We start from the raw sequence: 17,979 nt of genomic DNA on the forward strand, positions 1-17,979 counted from the left end.
GACTAATGAATATATAAATGATCTGTAATTCAAGCATACAGGAATGTAAGTTATTTTGAGAATTACAAAGTTTACTTCATTAGGAAAAGTTGGTACAGCTAAATATTGGTTGTGGAAAGAATAATTTTGGAAACTAGGCTAGAGGAAGACATAGATGTATTGAAGAGGCACTTATGTTCCTTGCACTATTTTTTGTTTGGGTTGAGTCAATGAAGGTACTGTATTACAAGCGGTGAAAACATTTAAACTGGAGGCTGGTTGTTTTTATAGTCAAGGGAAATCCAGGGATGTTGAACCTGGGATTAACTGTTTCAGCTCAGGCAGAAAAAGATAAAAAGAGAGAGAGAGGGTAAAGTTTTCTATAGTTAAGAGGAAAAAATATATACCTGTATATTACATATATATAAACTCAGGTAAAATTCGTTTACTATAATTGTTCACTGAAAAATTCATTATGTAAATAATTTCGTTTATAAGAGAAATCTTTTTTTTTTTTTTAATTTTTATTTATTTTCCTCCAAAGCCCCAGTAGGTAGTTGTACATCATAGTTTCACATCCTTCTAGTTGCTGTATGTGGGACGCGGCCTCAGCATGGCCGGAGAAGCAGTGCGTCGGTGCGCGCCCGGGATCTGAACCCGGGCCGCCAGCCGCGGAGCGCGCGCACTTAACCGCTAAGCCACGGGGCCGGCCCCTATAAGAGAAATCTTTAAGCGTAAAAATTGAGAGATGTTAAAAAGGAAGATTTGCCCTGAGCTAACATCTGTCGCCAATCTTCCTCTTTTTGCTTGAGGAAGATTCGCCCTGAGCTAACATCTGTTGCCAGTCTTCCTCTATTTTGTATGTGGGTTGTGGCCACAGCGTGGCTGCTGATGAGTGGTGTAGGTCGGCGCCGGGGAACCTAACCCAGGCCACCAAAGCGGAGCGAGCCAAACTTAACCACTAGGCCACTGGGCTGGCCCCCGCAATAGATATTTTATATTCTACTTACCAATAGTACTATGTCCAATTTAGAAAATATATCTCCTCATGAATTTGAAATAGTAAATTTAAAATATATGAATATAAAAACTAACCTGAAACTACAGCTTGCAACTGAACTATATTTCTTTCTAAAAATACCTCACTTTCATTTTTGATTTAAAGAAAAATGGCAAGACAGCATCTTAAAATATTTGAATAAATCTAAATAACTAGTCTAATGTAAGAATTTTTTCCAAAGTCTTACTGCCCTTAAGTCCATCGTCCAGTGAAATTTTGCAGGGCCTTTAAGCTGAAGAATCTTCCCTAAAACGGTGCTGAGAGTGTGAACTGCTCCAGCCCGGCTCCCTGGAGCGGGTGCAAGCTCTGCTGAAGGGAGAAGTCAAGAGCCGAGCTTGTTCACGTGTATTTTCCAATTTGAGGAAAAGATATACACTGAGTACGTGTGTTTGAAATTTAAATATGTAAAATACATATTTGTGTGTGTGTGTGTTTTTTTAAAGCTGTCGTGTCATGAATGTCTCTTTTCAAAGTAGAAAAACTTTGTAACAACACAACAGAGCACTTGTTAGCAAAATTCCTGACCTCTTATTTATCTGTTGCTCAGTGCCACCCTTACTATTAAGGGCGATGTTGGAAAATCCTGAGTGTTGGGCTGAAATGAGCCATCTGCCTCCTGCTGTTTCCGTCCTTCAGTTACTGTGGATGATCAAGATAACTTGACCAGCCTAGGCTCTTGCTGCTGTCAGGTTCTTGGGTGTTGCTGCACAGGGCTGCTTCAGTGCGTGGCATACCAAGGATCTTGTTGGCATTCCTATTTGAGAAAGCTCTACAGCTGAAATGTGACTAGTACAACTGAGGAAGTGAATTTTTTTTTTTTTTGAAGAAATTCTTTTATTTATTTGTGTGTGTGTGTGTGTAAGATCGGCCCTGAGCTAACATCTGCGAATCCTCTTTTTTTGCTGAGGAAGACTGGCTCTGGGCTGACATCCATGCCCATCTTCCTCCACTTTATTTATTTATTTTTTTTATATGGAACGCCGCCACAGCATGGCTTGACAGCGGTGCGTCGGTGCGCGCCCAGGATCCAAACCGGTGAACCCCAGGCCGCCACAGCGGAGCACGCACACTTAACCGCTTGCGCCACCAGGCTGGCCCCAGAGGGAGTGAATTTTTAACTTTATTCAATTGTGGTTAATTTAAATTCATAGTCAGATAACCATGTCACTAGTGGTGACTGTATTGGACAATTCAGATATAGAATATTTCCGTCATCACAGAAGGTTCTCTTGGATGGTGCTGCCCTAGACTTCTTTTTAAAAGACGCCCCTGGGTTTGGCACAAGTCTCTGAACAAGTAGACTGTTTCCCCACATTCTAATTTATAAAATGGAGGTGGACTGCGGATGCCTTTGGTTGCCAAGAATATTAATATGTGAACAAAAGCACTGTGCAGAGCTTTGTTTCCTAAGGAAAAAACACATCTTAAAAATATCATAGAAAACAGATGATGGCATTTCTTAGAGTAGTAACTGTTAAAAGATGTCTAGTAACTGCTAGCACAATGGTTTGTTGATTGAGAGAACTTATGCTAATGTATTTCTGGAGGATATATAATCTATTGTCACTTTTTCCATTTAGGTACTTAAAACTTTCACCAAAACACCCAGAATCAAATACTGCTGGAATGGACATCTTTGCCAAATTCTCTGCATATATCAAGAATTCAAGGCCAGAGGCTAATGAAGGTAAAACACAAATGATTGAATTACCATTGCAAAGAACAAACAAACAAAAAACAATCCCCAAAAACCCTATTATGACAGTGATTATAAATGAATACTTTGGAGGCCAGACGTTTCGTAAGTATTAAAAACTGCCTGTCAGAGTTGATGAGGGATTTGATGATAAATCAGGGTAAGTCCTTAAGTTGCTTTTTCTCTATGTTTCTAGCTAGTGGAACAGTGCCTCGCATATATTAGGTCTGTGATAAAATGTCTATTGAATGAATTTGTTCTCATATTCTTAGAAATTACTCTGAAGGGAGCTAGGCAAAGAATTAACGGTGCATCAAAAAGGATGGATTGGGTGGTTGTGGTGGTTTGGAATAGATTGATATAGCTTAATTTAAACTATTACGAAGTCTTTTGTTTATTGTTGGGTGCCAGCAGCCTAAAATCAGCCTGGGTGGATTATGTGCTACTTACCCTTAAAGAGCAAGTTTTGGAGTTGCTCTAAGAGAGCATTTAGACTCACCAGCCTTCTGAATCTCTGTATCCTAAAACTAGGATTTTAATTTCAAGTCATATTTTCATGGTGAAAATTGTTTAGGTAGTACAGATGCAATTTCCTTCTTTTACTTTTTAAAGGACACTATCTTATTATTGCATTTACCAAACTTATGTATAGTGAAAGGAAACCTCTTGGAAAGAGATGCTATTTAGTGAACCTTGTCTTAACTGTACCATTCAGTAATTTCCGTTTTTCTTCTCTTTGGGGTGTTAAGCTTTGTTCTCTCTAGGGAAAACTGTATAGTGAGAGCATTAGTGTTTAATTAAAAATAACAACAATAACCAAAAAGCCAGTTCCTAAAGACACGTTAATCCATCATAGTTTTAGACAGTTTGGTAGCTTGGGTGGGGTTCCTTTGGGTAGAAGTGTATTGGCAGCAAATGAACAAGAATACCAAAGGGAAAAAATATCAGTGCTGGTTAAGCAAGAAGAAACATCTTGTAAAAAATTGAAACACTTGCTGATTTCCTTCTTTTATTTCAGTAGGCAAATTTCCAAGCTATTCGGGCTACTGTATTCTGATTATTAAATTTTAAAATTGCAGCGCTTTATAATTTAGTATTGAATTTCAGTGGTTTCTGGAATAATATTCACTGCATGAAATGTTTTTCTACGGTGAAGGGAAAGAAAGGAAAAGCTGTAGTGCCCAGGCCTGGCTTATGTCTATTAAATGTGTTCCAGTAGCTGCCTTGGTTTGGGAGCAGTTTTCCTTAGTCATTGGCTTTTTTTCTGACTAATGTTTCTGTCTCAGCATTTTATGCATTAAGTAAACAGTTCTATAGGAACCCCTCCTGTCCACAGACAGTATCTTTTCTGTTCTACCCTTCTGTCATGCAGGTGACTGTTCTTTTCATAAAACTATCCTTTTATACCCAGATGCCCTTGCTGCATAGTTCTTTGAACTCTCTTAGTTAGAGACAGTATGTTTTTATTTTTCCCTGTGGCTTTTGGAAGCTGGAGGGTGGTTGAATTTCTTTTGACACGTGGTGGGGAGGAGAGGGGAATAAAATGCCTTTGCTTTAAAAAAACAGTTGCTTTGGGGGATGGGGTAGCGGGGAGAGAATAGGGGAGAAAGTGACTCATTTAAGTATAACTTTGTATTCTATTTTTTCCAATTAATTTGTACTGTCTTGAATAGCCACCTACGCTTACTCTTCTTAGAATGCTGTAACCAATAAGAACAAACAACATAATGGATTACACAGTGCATACCTTAGAAGGCTTTATATTAAATTACCTATTAGTAAATAAGAATTCCAGTTGCTAAGCAACTTCCCTCCATCGGGGCCTGTCACTGCCATGAGACTTTAGAAAACAATACAGTCATGTGCTTAAAAGTTGGTTAGGTTGACACGGACTGGCACAGGTGTGTAGTAGGCTACACCATCTAGGTTTGCATAAGTGCACTCTGTGATGTTCACACAATGACAGAATCGCCTAACGAAGCATTTTGGAGAATGTATACCTGTCATTAAGCAACTTATGACTATATTCCAAATCAGGTTGGAGCTTAATTGGTCTCCCTTATGTACGTTTGTTGCAGGTGTCTTATCTGTCTGTTTAGTGCAATTAAATGCCCTAAATAAGCCTAGGAAATTAGCGATCCACCTCATTCACCCAAACAATAAACAATTTACCTGGAGATGGATTTGTCATTTTACATAATGACACATCAGAGTGGGCAAGTCTTTGATTACTTTTACCAGCCTATTAAATATTTTGCAAAACCAATATGTTTGGAGACGTTTAAGACTTTTTAAGACCTAATTCTAAGTAAGAGAGTAGATGCCTAGATGCTATGGTATTGGGTTAGTGAAAGTGAAACAGAAGGGCCAATGCTTAGATTGGGGTACAAAGTAAACAAACAAGATTTAAAGAATAAAATAAAGGGAAACACATGATAGAGAGATAGATGGATAGATAAATATATGATTCTTTTGGTAACATGTCTAAGTTGATTGGGAGTAAGAGTTTGTGTAATCTTTTGAAGCATTAAAAGAGAAATTAGTGGGTAATTCCTTTTATGGAGATGGGTTAGGTATGACCTGTCCCAGATCTTGTAAGTTTTTTCCAATTCTGTGATTTCATTAATTTACATAATTTATTAAGCTCCCAAATGTAACTAATAGATAATTTATTAGTCTACTGGTATTTATAATATTCTTAAGAGATCCATGAATTTAGCAGTGATGAAATCTGCCATTATATGCTTTAAGGCATATTCCATAATGTCTAAATTGTTATTTTTGAATGGAGGCAAGGTATCTATAGGTTCTGACTAGTTCCTTTTTATTCAAGATTCATTCTCCCTCCCTCCTTGTCTCCACCTCTCCTTCCCTCCATCTCTTTCTCTGGAAAAGTATTTGGAATTAGAGGATGGTTGTTCATCATTGTTCATTATTGTATTATTGAATTGTATATTTAATCATCTTTAAATACTCATTACCTCTCCTTGTTTTCCACTGATGTGTTACTGGCCTTTAAAAATTGTTTAGGGCTGGCCCTGTGGCTTAGCGGTTGAGTGCGAGCGCTCCGCTACTGGCAGCCCAGGTTTGGATCCTGGGCGCGCACCGCCGCACCGCTTCTCCAGCCATGCTGAGGCCGCGTCCCACATACAGCAACTAGAAGGATGTGCAGCTATGACATACAACTATCTACTGGGGCTTTGGGGGAAAAAAACAAAAAAGGAGGAGGTTTGGCAATAGATGTTAGCTCAGAGCCAGTCTTCCTCAGCAAAAAGAGGAGGATTAGCAGGATGTTAGCTCAGGGCTGATCTTCCTCAAAAAAAAAAAAAAATTGTTTATGTAAGATTACCCTTTATTAAAACTAGCAGTAGCTTTAAAATGTAGCTTTATCCATGTAAGTTCTTCTAATTTTTTTTCATTGTGAATTGTGTTGTTTTTCTACAACAGATACATACTTGTTACATTGAATGCTTTCTGCCTTGCATTTACTCATTTAGATTATACAGTTAATGAGTAATGCATGCTTTGGGCCGGCCCTGTGGCTTAGCGGTTAAGTGCGCACTCTGCTGCTGGCTGCCTGGGTTCGGATCCTGGGCGCGCACCGACGCACTGCTTCTCCGGCCATGCTGAGGCCGAGTCCCACATACAGCAACTAGAAGGATGTGCAGCTATGACATACAACTATCTACTGGGGCTTTGGGGGAAAAATAGATAAATAAAAAAAATTAAAAAAAAAAAATAAAGTGTTAAAAAAAAAAGAGTAATGCATGCTTATTGAAAAATTAAAATAGTATAGAAATAAATATAATACAATTTCAATGCCCCTTCTTAAGCACATGATACATGAACCTCTTCCTCAACAGTTAGTATGTATCCTTCTTTTTTCTATGTAATTTTGCAAACATTGTGCGTAAATGTGCCTTTATGTATGTTTACATTCTACGCTTGTCTTTTTCATGTATTATGTGGTAGAAATCCTTCTATATCAAACTATAGATCTACCTCATTTTTTAGAAATGCTGCTTAATATTCCTTAATATGGATTTTTATTTAACTATTTCGCTGTTGATAGACTTCTAGACTGTCTCAAATTTTTTTATTATGACAAACAATGCTGCCAGTGAATGTCATTGTGCTAGATTCCAATTAGGTCAAAAAATTTTGTTCTCCAATGTCTGCACTGGTTTATATTCCCACTACCGTGAAAGCATTCACTTCCCCGCACTTTTGACCCTGGAGGCTGTGTGTGTGTTACTGTTTTTAATTTTGCTGTGTTCTCATAGGCAAAAAAGAGTGTTTTGATTTTCATAATTTAAAACTGATTGTATGACCTCTATTGCAGTTACTAATTTGTTTGAGATCTTTTGAAATACTTTCTTGGAGATACCAGCATTACTACAGCGGGGGCATTAGAGAGTAATAGCGCTGTTTGTTAATTACAAAAGACAAGGAGCTACTTTCTGATGGCCTGCTGCTGCCTTCTAGTGGTTAATCCTGACATTTTCTTTATTTTAAAGAACTTCAAATTCCTTTATGATGGTTTGTCTTCAAAACTTTATTATGTTTATTGAATGATGCTCTTTTTTTTTTTTTTCTTTTGTGAGGAAGATCAGCTCTGAGCTAACATCCATACCAATCCTCCTCTTTTTGCTGAGGAAGACTGGCCCTGGGCTAACATCTGTGCCCATCTTCCTCCACTTTATATGGGACGCCGCCACAGCATGGCCTGACAAGTGGTGCATCGGTGCGCACCTGGGATCTGAACCCGGGCTGCCAGCAGCAGAGCATGAGTGCTTAACTGCTACGCCACGGGGCTGGTCCCTTGAATGATGCTCTTTAGTACCTCTTGGTACCTTTGTTTTTCTTTGTATTGTTGGCTTTTCCTTATGTTGATACATAAAAATTGTATCTAACTACTGCAGCATTCTTTGTTTTCGTTAATATACTCTTTATGCTGATATTCTTAACTATGAAAAAACACTAACATTCTAGTCAGGTACAGCAATTCAACTTCATTACAGGTGCTTTGCTAAGTCCAAAATTATGGAAAGAACAGTAATTATAATGTTTTGCTAGCTTCTTAATTTTAGTCTGTGTCTTACATCTAGGATTATAAGCGTTGTATGTTATAAACTTTGTAAATTTATGATATTTTATTTGTCTATTGGATACATGTGAGAATTAATTCAGGAAAAGGACTAATTTAGAGCAGATTGAAGATCATTAACTTGCTCAAACTTGCCATACCATAACTCAAGTGCCATTTGAGACATTATTTCAGTGTTTGAATTCAGGCAATATTATCTTCTTTACAGACTGTGATGCTGTACATTGTAATTTGATCAAGGTACAAGTCTTTATACTAATATGTATTTATTCTGTATTCACTGCTTTTGATAGGAAGCATATTGAATCTTTGTTCTTTGACAGTCCTGAGATTCCACTACCTCCTTTTTTCCTTTTTTCCTTTTTAATACAACCATGAAAAGTTTTTCATCATGCCCTGGACTCCTTACTAACCTAGCTGTTTCTCACATTGCTCTTGCTAATTTATAAACTTTACATTTCAGCTGACTATGTGTATTATCAATAGCTTGTATGTAATTAATAAAAGGTTATATTTCTTGCTTTTATATGTTTTATTTTTAAATGGCTTGATTCCCTGTCACTTCTCCAGTTGCAATTGAGCTCTCCTAACTCCTCAGCTTTATTTTACTGGTTTCCAGTGCCCTACTGCTGTACTGTTTTCTCTAAGGAATAAACGAAGCTGATCCTGGCTATGGCTAGCGTGACCTTTTATTAGTAAAATTGGTAGTTCTTTGGTCTTGATGTTGTTGTCTATCACTTGACATAAAACATTCCACTTGTTTGATATTTACCTAAGTAAAAAATATTACCAGTTCTTTACTTTTTAAAATGGCTATTGTGTTCTATAACAGTAGGCAGTCCCTGCCTCATTCTTAGCTTCCCACAAAGGTATAATGTTCAAGTACAAATATCTTCACTCATCTGACTTTAAAAGTGTCTATTCTGCAGCTTCACCTAATTTCCTTTTGAACTTTCTCCATATGTCTAAGAAACTCAAAGCTTTTATGCTTAATTATTGGCCTTTCTCAGTTTGGGCCAGATGTTGACCAAGTGTCCAATATGTGCTTAGGTAGAGTGCCATGAATTTTAGGGGATATACAGAAGAAGCACAAGACGCAGACTTCACCTTCAAGGAACATATAGTATGATTGGGGAAGCAAGACTGATGCATTAATTTAATAACAAGAATTAGAAGGAAGAAATTTATGATTTAGTAGACTATTAGTTTATGATAAACCAGCCCTGAGTTTAAAAATTTAACAGCTTTAAAAATCTAACAGTAATAGAAAGTACCCAAATCAAGGATGAACATAACTAATACATTTTTAAAAGCCTGTTAAAAACTGCAAGGTATTCAGTTATCAGATACTGACTTTTAAATAACTTTAACATATATATTCAAAAGTAAAAGAACAAACCAGACAACTTCAGTAAAGAACTAGGTATATAAAAAAGAATCAAATGGAAGTTTTAGAATTTAAAAATATATCTGAAATTATGAACTCAATAGATGAATTTAACAGATTAGGTAATGATGAAGAAAGAATTAGTGAACTGGAAGATAGGTCAGAAGGGAATATCTAATGAAAGCACAGAGAGACAAAAGGACAGAAAAACACAGAAAAGAGTGTAAGACGTGGAGTACAATGAAGAAGTTTGACATATGTGTAACTGGAGTCCCAGAAGGAGAGGAGAAAATGGAGTCGAAGCTCTAGTTAAAGAGATAATTGCCAAGAATTTTCCAAGACTGATGGAAGATAAAGAGCCCTGGAGCCAAGCATTACAAAACCCAAGCAGGACAAAAAATAAAGAAAACTACACCTGTATACATCATAGTCAAATTGCTGAAAACCAGAGATAGAATCTTAAAAGTGGCAGAGAGAAAGCTCTTCAAGGTAAAAGCAGTAAGACTGAGGATTGATTCTAACAGACACAGTAGAATCCAGAAGACAATGTTATGAGATCTTCAAAGAGCTAAAAGAAAGTGAATTAGAATTCCATAAGCAGTGAAATATTCTCCAAAAGTGAAAGCAAGCACATCCAAATATTTTATTATTGCCTCAAGATGTGACATTTATATTTACAGCTCTGGATCCATATACTTGTGAAACCAGTCAGGTTTTTTTTATTGCCTTTTCTGTGAACCTCTAAAACTCACCATTCTGGAGCCGGCCCGGTGGTGCAAGCGGTTAAGTGCGCGCACTCCGCTCCGGTGGCCTGGGGTTCACAGGTTCGGATCCTGGGCGCGCACTGATGCACTGCTTGTCGAGCCACGCTGTGGTGGTGTCCCATATAAAGTGGAGGAAGATGGGCATGGGTGTTAGCCCAGGGCCAGTCTTCCTCAGCAAAAAGAGGAGGATTGGCATGGATGTTAGCTCAGGGCTGATCTTCCTCAAAAAAAAAAATAAATAAATAAAATTCACCATTCAATTTCTGATTCCAAGTAGTTACAACAAGTCAGATTCCAAGTTGTCAGGTCTCTTTTTGATGTTGGGAATAAGGCAAATTCTCTGCTCCTTTATTCTTTATCTATCAAGTAGGAGAATATGTGCTCTTCGTAGTCCCATGGCTGCTCTGAGAATGAATTCTCTTAACATATGTTCACCAAGTTTTTCAGCTAAAAAATACCATAATAATGTAATGACTAAGACATTAGTTTTTTATTTATGAACTTTAAAAAGTGAAGGCAGGGGCCAGCCTGGTGTTGTAGTAGTTAAGTTTGCGTACTCCACTTTGGCAGCCCCGGGGTTCACGGGTTTGGATCCTGGGCGTGGACACATGCACTGCTCGTCAAGCCATACTGTGGCGGTGTCCCATATACAAGAAAAATAGAGCAAGAGTGGCACAGGTGTTAGCTTAGGCACAGTCTTCCTCACCAAAAAAAAAAAAAAAAAAAAGTGAAGGCAAACTAGGCATTTTCAAACAAACAACAACAGCATTCATCTCAGCAGACCCACGCTAAATGAAATACTAAAAGTAGTTTTTTAGGCAGAAGGAAAATGATTTCAGATGAACACCCAGAAAACAAGAAGGAAGGGAAAGCAAAAGGTAGTATAAATATATTGTAAAATATAAATGAATACCGTCTGTGTAAAACAGTAATGCCTTGTGGAATTTAAAATATATGTCAAATTAATACACATGACAATAGTAGCATGCAGGACAGGAGAGAAGTTAGTTATTGGAGTTAGAGTGTTCTAAGATTCTTGCATTATCCTGGAAGTGGTAAAAGTTAAACTTTAGTAAGTCAAGGAAACAAAGTCTAGTAAAAGAATGTATAACATGCTAATAGAGGGGGAAATGAATAATAATTTTTAAAAAATCCAAAAGAAGGCAAGAAAGAAGAAAAGAACACAGAACAGGTTAGACAAATAAAAAATGAATGTACGATGGCAGATTTAAACCAAAGTTTATAGTAATTACATTAAATTTAAATGATTTAAATACTCCAAATCGAAGACAAAGTTTGCCAACTGGATTAAAAATGTTGCTTATGTACAAGAATGAGTACACACTGCCCGCCCATATATGAAACACACACGCATACATATATATATAAATAAATGTAGGAAAGTTGAAAGTTAAGATAGTGTAAATGCTAACCAAAAGAAAGTTAACAAAGCTGTACCGATATTGGACCAAGTAGACTTGAAAGAAAGAAGCATCACTAGAGGTAATGAAGCACGTCTCATGCACCAGCCTTCACCCTGGCAATCGTTTGTTTGTTGGCCAGCTTGTCTGTAGTACTTCATTCCTCAAAATGTAAACTCAGAGTAGGACCCTTCTGTATTTTATTCAACAGTGAGTTTAACGATGCTTAGAACACGACTTGGCCCACAGTAGGGGCTCAATTTATATTTTGTTGAATACATCTGTCCTCCTTTTCAAAGTCATTTGGTTTCCGAGCTCTGTCGGTTTTTGTCTCCTAAGCACCTCTAAAATCCATTCATCCTTTTTTATGCATACAGCCCCTTCCCTGGCTAAGACTACCATCTGTTGTCTGGACTACTATGAAGGCACCAACAGATGTGTGGGTGGGAGCAATTTGGAAGAAGAGGTATTGGGTTAGGATATATTTATGTTGCTGGTGAAATATCTAAGAGGCAGCATATAAAACTGCTTTTTTCTGTAAATCCAGCTTTATTCAAACTTATAACTATATGAATTGTCACCTCGTGATATTTAACTTTCTTTTATGGCCAAGTGCTGTGATCATTCGTGTGAGCTCTTCTGTTCTGAGAGTGGGAGGTGATGGTGGATGGGGAAGGTAAAAGATAAGAGGGATGATAGAAGATCTGTCTGTTGTTATTTCATATTCCCTTTAATGATGTTTCCACCCCTTCTCTGCTGAGGGTCACTAACCTTGACTTTCTGGATATACAGGGGTAGCTCCGTCCCACTTTTCTGCATCATAACAATTATAGCATCTTAATGTGTTTGGCTGAAGAGGCCCCCAATTCAGTATCGTAAATTGAACTCTAACATGACCTCTGTGTTTTTCATGTTATTATAAGGTAGTGCTATTCTTGGCTTCTTGTGTGTTATAAGACAGTGCAAAAACTCCAGGCTTTCTGCTTGGATTGTTTGTATTGGAGTTTCTTAACACATTTCATGGTGATAAATCCACATATTTCTAGGGGAGCAGGATTAAAAATTGAGAGCAAGAATCTCTGACTCAGCAAGTTTTTCTTCCCTAGATTTGAAATAATAGGTTTGCCTTTTCTCACTCATTTTTCCAGTTTAAACATAAACTGTGTTGGGCCTTACTGTGTTGGTACGTGGGGCATTTAGGTATTAATAAGTTTTTACAGATCGCACTATCTGAACCTGTCATGCTTGTCTTCATATTTATCTGAACAAGGTTGTCTGTCTCATCCCTGCCCCGTGTAAACAAGCTCCAGGAAGGCAGGAAGCTTGTCTGATTTGTTCTGTGGTGCTTAGTGTCCGAGTGGGCGTTTGACACACAGTGATGGACTGAAAGAGCAAGGCTTCTACTCTGGGGCGTGGGTGGTTTTCCTTATAAAATTCCCATCTTTCTTGCAGCACTGGAGAGGGGGCTCTTGAAAACACTGCAGAAACTGGATGAATATCTGAATTCTCCCCTTCCTGATGAAATTGACGAGAATAGTATGGAGGACATTAAGTTTTCCACACGTAAATTTCTGGATGGCAATGAAATGACATTAGCTGATTGCAACCTGCTGCCCAAACTGCACATCGTCAAGGTAGGCCTGTCGGACGTGGTGTCTCATTGCCACCGGGAGACCTAATATTTCATTTACTAAGATAGCACTTCCTTGGTGCACAGAACTTTCCTGATCTTCTGACATATGACTAGGAACCGCCCCCCCAGATAGTGTAACTTAATGCTGTTTAGGTGATAGTTGACACACCTTATAGTTAATTAAATGGAAAATTATGTCTTAAAATTGAGGCTTATGAGAAAGGAATATTATTTATTTTTTTCTAAGACTGCATAAAAATTCAAAGATGTAATGGGTGACTGAATTGGAGTTGGCTACACCAACTTATGTCATCAAATTCTGTTCTGTGATCACCTGACTTTCTACTCAAGGCAAAAAATATTTATTGAGCATTTATTGTGTGAGACACTGTGCTAAATAGAATAGTAATAAACACTAGTTGTGTTTATTAAAATAAAAATCAAGATCAAGAAAAACAGAGATCTAAAATAGTCTGTGTGTTTTAAAGTGGTTATCCAGTGATTACACTTGGCTGTCTCTCTGGGTGACCAAGGCAGGCATTTGTAGTTGCTGTCACACTCCCAAGTCTCTGGTGCAATTTATAGTCCTTATCATTATTTAAAACTCTAGTTAGAATAAGGTGACAGACTTCTTTTCAAATAGAAGCAGTTCTCAGAGAGTCACAGAATTAATTTGCCCTAAAATCAGAGATATGTCTGGTTTCCAAGACATGGAAAATAAATGTTAACTTTTGTTCTCTTTGTATTTCAGGTGGTGGCCAAAAAATATCGCAACTTTGATATTCCGAAAGGAATGACTGGCATCTGGAGATACTTAACTAATGCCTATAGCAGGGATGAGTTCACCAATACCTGTCCCAGTGATAAGGAGGTTGAAATAGCATACAGTGACGTAGCCAAAAGACTTACCAAGTAAAACAGCACTTAACGAGAGAGATGTCTTCACATCTTCCCCTAAGAATATGCTTTCCTAACAGACTGCTCTTCTTCCTATAAAGTAGAAATTTTATTTTGCATGAACATGCAGTTACTCAAGATTAGGATAAAGGATAGACAAGGTATAGTAGCTATCTTTAAATATACACTCCTAAGCAGTATTATTTTAAAATCCTTTTACCCTGCCTACCTCCCCTGCCCCATGTCCTCCTCTCCTCTAATTTGGAGACACTCTGGCACAAACTTTTCGCTTTAGACGTAGTTGGCCATCTCTTTAGAGCCCTCACCGTTGTGTCCATTCACTGTGTATAGATGGCACAACTTTTGACTTCATCAGTAACCCTGACTTCATCAGTCAGCCCCAAACTCTAGTGCAGAATGCGTGGTACAAGGAATATTTATGTATTTTTGGAATTTTGTAATACTTAGAGTATATGAAAGGATTGCTACTGTATCAAAATATTCTGTATCAATTTAGTCTGTCCTGGATATGTGCTAAAGGCTGTTCCACCAGAGAAGAGAGCCTTCTACAGAAAGTCACTACAGATTTTACTTTGTATATGGATTTTTACTTTTGCCTAAAAGCATTTATCCTTCATACCAATTATAACATCTCACACTATGTAGAAGCTATAAGTTTAGAGGGAGGGGTGATATTCTCCAGATCTTCCTCAAGCATTTTACCCATGTAAGAGAAACCAGTGGGCACCTGACACTGTCTGCTTGTGGGGTTTTTCATATATATTTTGCCCAGTGCCATTCATTTGGAACATTATTACTTTCTTCCTTTATTTTAAAAAGCTCCTTTTTAGGTAAGAATAGACTTTGCTATTTGTTAATCTTTCAACCAACACTACATAAACTGATATTTAATTAATTTAACTATAGCAGTGCAATGATTAGTAATGTAAAAATTAGCACAGAAATTAACCTAAGGAATGTAGGGTGGATTTGTCAAAATATCAAGTAGAATTTTGTTTCTAAAGCATATTTAATGTGGGTAATCTAAAGAACGCATTATCCTTCCTATACTGAAAATAAGATAAAATACACCGGTTACCAGCTTTGCCATTCCACACCCATTTACTGTTAGACTTGGGTACAGGAAGGTTCACTCTGTTTGGACTAAATTATAGTTGTTATGGTGAGTAGGTATTAACCACAGTTTTGCCTAATCTCAATCATTGCACTTCCTTCAATTAAATTTTTCTGCAGCCACACTGAGGAATAGCACGCTGCATGTTTGTTTTGTAAATTGGAGGCTTAAACCAGGAATTATTTGTGCTCTAACAAGAGAGGAGGAACTTGGTGAAAATAAAACAAAAGTTTGCTATGTATTTATTCATTTTTTAAAAAATGGACTTTGCAAGTACTACTCCAAAGACGGTGGTTGTGATTATAATACATTTTTGGTAATTTTTTATACCTAACTTGTTTGAGAAGTGCTATTTCTCATAGGCTGTTTTTGGAAATTTTAAGTATATTGCTTTAAAACGGCCATGTTTTCCCCTTTTGATGCGCTAACATGTAGTAAGCACTGGCTTTACGGAAGCACCGATTTTTATAAGCATGCTGCATTTTTAACCTATCAGTAATTAGCTTAGTATAGAAAGATTTTTAAAAGCTTCAAATTGTATCCATTCGGCTCAGGGAGATTGCTTTGCTTTACCTTTCTTTGAACTCCTTATTGGTGATCTAAAGTTTAAGCACCCACCTTTTCATAATTAAATATTGGATGATGATTTATCTAGTTCCAGGAAGAAGCACTATCAGGTTATCTGTTGAGAAGTCCTATAGCAGTAGCTTCAGTGGGTGAAACTGTCACGTCTGCACCAGTACACAGGCAGCCATCATCACTTTTCACCTGCTTTTCGAATAGTGTAATTCGGCATTCAGGTGATTTTGAACCTTGCCTCATAGCGTAAAGTATGAGCAAGATTCAAGAGGACGGGTGTCTGTTCTTTCAAGTGAGCCGCGGACCAAGTGGTGCAGGGTGGAGGGCTGATGAGGAAAGAGCTGCATTCCTCAAAAGAGAGTCATGAAAAACATTCTGAAGCTCAGTTGTGAGGTGTTTTCCCTTGGGATATTTATTCTCTTTTATTGTTTTTTTAATTTACCCTGTTGATTACACTTTGCTGTCTCTCTGGATGTCCAAAGAAGGCAAATCTGTCTGCTATAATTTTGATGAAGGCGGAATTATTTTTCTCTGAGTAGAAAGACAGATCTTATTACTTTATCAGAGAAGTTAGTCAAATGAAATTGAGATTGGCAAATGGACAAAAGCTAGTAGAAAGGATGATTCTAGAACACGCTTTTTACCCCATCTTCTATTTGTGGAAAGATCATAGCTTAAAACCTTGAGAGATTTGGGACATAAAAGTTTTCATGGCAGTTCATGTAGCGTATGGGTTGACATAATGGAAATCATCTGATATTATTTCTACAAACTACTGAATCATTTCCGCCTTTGTTTAAACCCCTTCTGTTCCACTTCAACAAGGAGATTAGAGTCTGAATGGAAGCTCTCACTATTTTCCAGGGGGTTCTGAGAAATTTTTGTGTTCAACAGTTGGAAAGCTCTCTGCTATTTCAGTTGATATAACTTCCTTTTTTTTTTTTTTTTTAATGCAGATGGGGATTTTCTATACAGTTCTGTTATCTTTTACTAGGATTGTTGACTTTTGTGATAAAATTCATGTAAGATCTTATTTCTTGGTAACTTTGGCTTACACAACTTATCTTTAAACTCTTGAGAAATCTGTATACAATTAAGAGATTTCTAACATTTATTCTTACACTAAGTTGAACAGCTCTAGAATTTAGGCATTTTTACTTCTGTTGAGTTTTGAATCTCTCCAGAGTTGCATGTAGATAGCCTTTATTTCTGTGCATTTAAAATATTCTTTAGAAAATATAAGGTAAAAATGAGAAGAAATAGAAATGTATTTTTTCATGAACATTTGATACACATTTCATCAAGTTTATTGATTAACCCATTTCTTACACTGGTTATAATCAGTATTTTATTCAAAGAGAGAAAAGCATTCATTACTGATATACTGTGTGGGCTTTTTTATTCCATCCTTTACAAATTATCAAGGTTGGGGCCATCAAAATTATATTTTTTATCATGGAAAAAAATTTCAACTCCCTAAGTCATAACGTTGAACAGCATTGGAGTATTTTCTTTAGAATTACTTGAAAAGGCAAATGAAAGCTTATTATAGAATGCTTGTATTTTCTTTTCTCTCTCTGGAACCAGTATATTGCTGGCAGCTATTGTATTAAAAAAATAAAGTATATTTTCACTATCATAAAAGGTTCTTTTTTCCCCTTCTCATGAAAATAAATAACAACTTGGGGTAAAAGTGTTTTATTTGAGACTACTTTTTTTCCACGAGTGGGTGATTCAGCACATTTAATAGGAGAAAAACGATGATCACCTCAATAGGTACATAAAATAATTTATAAAAACTTTCATGATACCCATTCTTAGCAAAATAGGACCAGAGGTAATTTTTTTTTAACCTGATAAGACATCTGCCATGAACCAACAGCAAATTTCATGTATAAATATGAACCAGAACCCCTCTCATTAAAGTCAGGAATAAGACAGGAATGCCCTCTATCACAGGTATTATCCAGCTCCTTTCCATAGCTGCTTTATTAGAGGCATCCTAGCCAATGCAGTAAAGTCAGTAAAAAGAATAAAGAATGGAAAAGAAGTGATCAAATGACTGCTCTTTGCAGATAATGCATATACCTAGAAGAAATCCAAACTAACCTACTATTAGAAATAGTAAGAAAATTCAGCCAGATTACTAGATACAAGATTGAGGAACAAAAATCAATATAATTACTATATACTAATATTAACCACATTAAAAACGAATAGATAAACTGGTACATTGGTTTCTTCTGGAGAAAAACTGAGGAAAATGGTCAATGTATATTTTTTGAGCTTTTTGAAATTTGTAATAAATATATTATCCTAGA

At 36.9% G+C, this 17,979-nt stretch overlaps 1 protein-coding gene across 1 annotated transcript in view; it reads left to right on the forward strand.

Annotated features, from left to right (window-relative positions):
* The window catches only part of CLIC4 (chloride intracellular channel 4), a 67,417-nt gene extending 50,063 nt beyond the window's left edge, over positions 1 to 17,354 (forward strand). The window contains exons 4-6 of the mRNA XM_058553255.1: positions 2,620 to 2,726; positions 12,867 to 13,048; positions 13,799 to 17,354. Coding sequence (XP_058409238.1) covers positions 2,620 to 2,726; positions 12,867 to 13,048; positions 13,799 to 13,963 — 454 coding nt within the window. The 3' untranslated portion in view covers positions 13,964 to 17,354. The remainder of the gene's footprint in view (positions 1 to 2,619; positions 2,727 to 12,866; positions 13,049 to 13,798) is intronic.
* Positions 17,355 to 17,979: the final 625 nt, after the last annotated feature.

This window comes from Diceros bicornis, chromosome 13 (assembly GCF_020826845.1).
Source record: "Diceros bicornis minor isolate mBicDic1 chromosome 13, mDicBic1.mat.cur, whole genome shotgun sequence".
In the NCBI taxonomy this organism is placed as follows: Eukaryota; Metazoa; Chordata; class Mammalia; order Perissodactyla; family Rhinocerotidae; genus Diceros; species Diceros bicornis.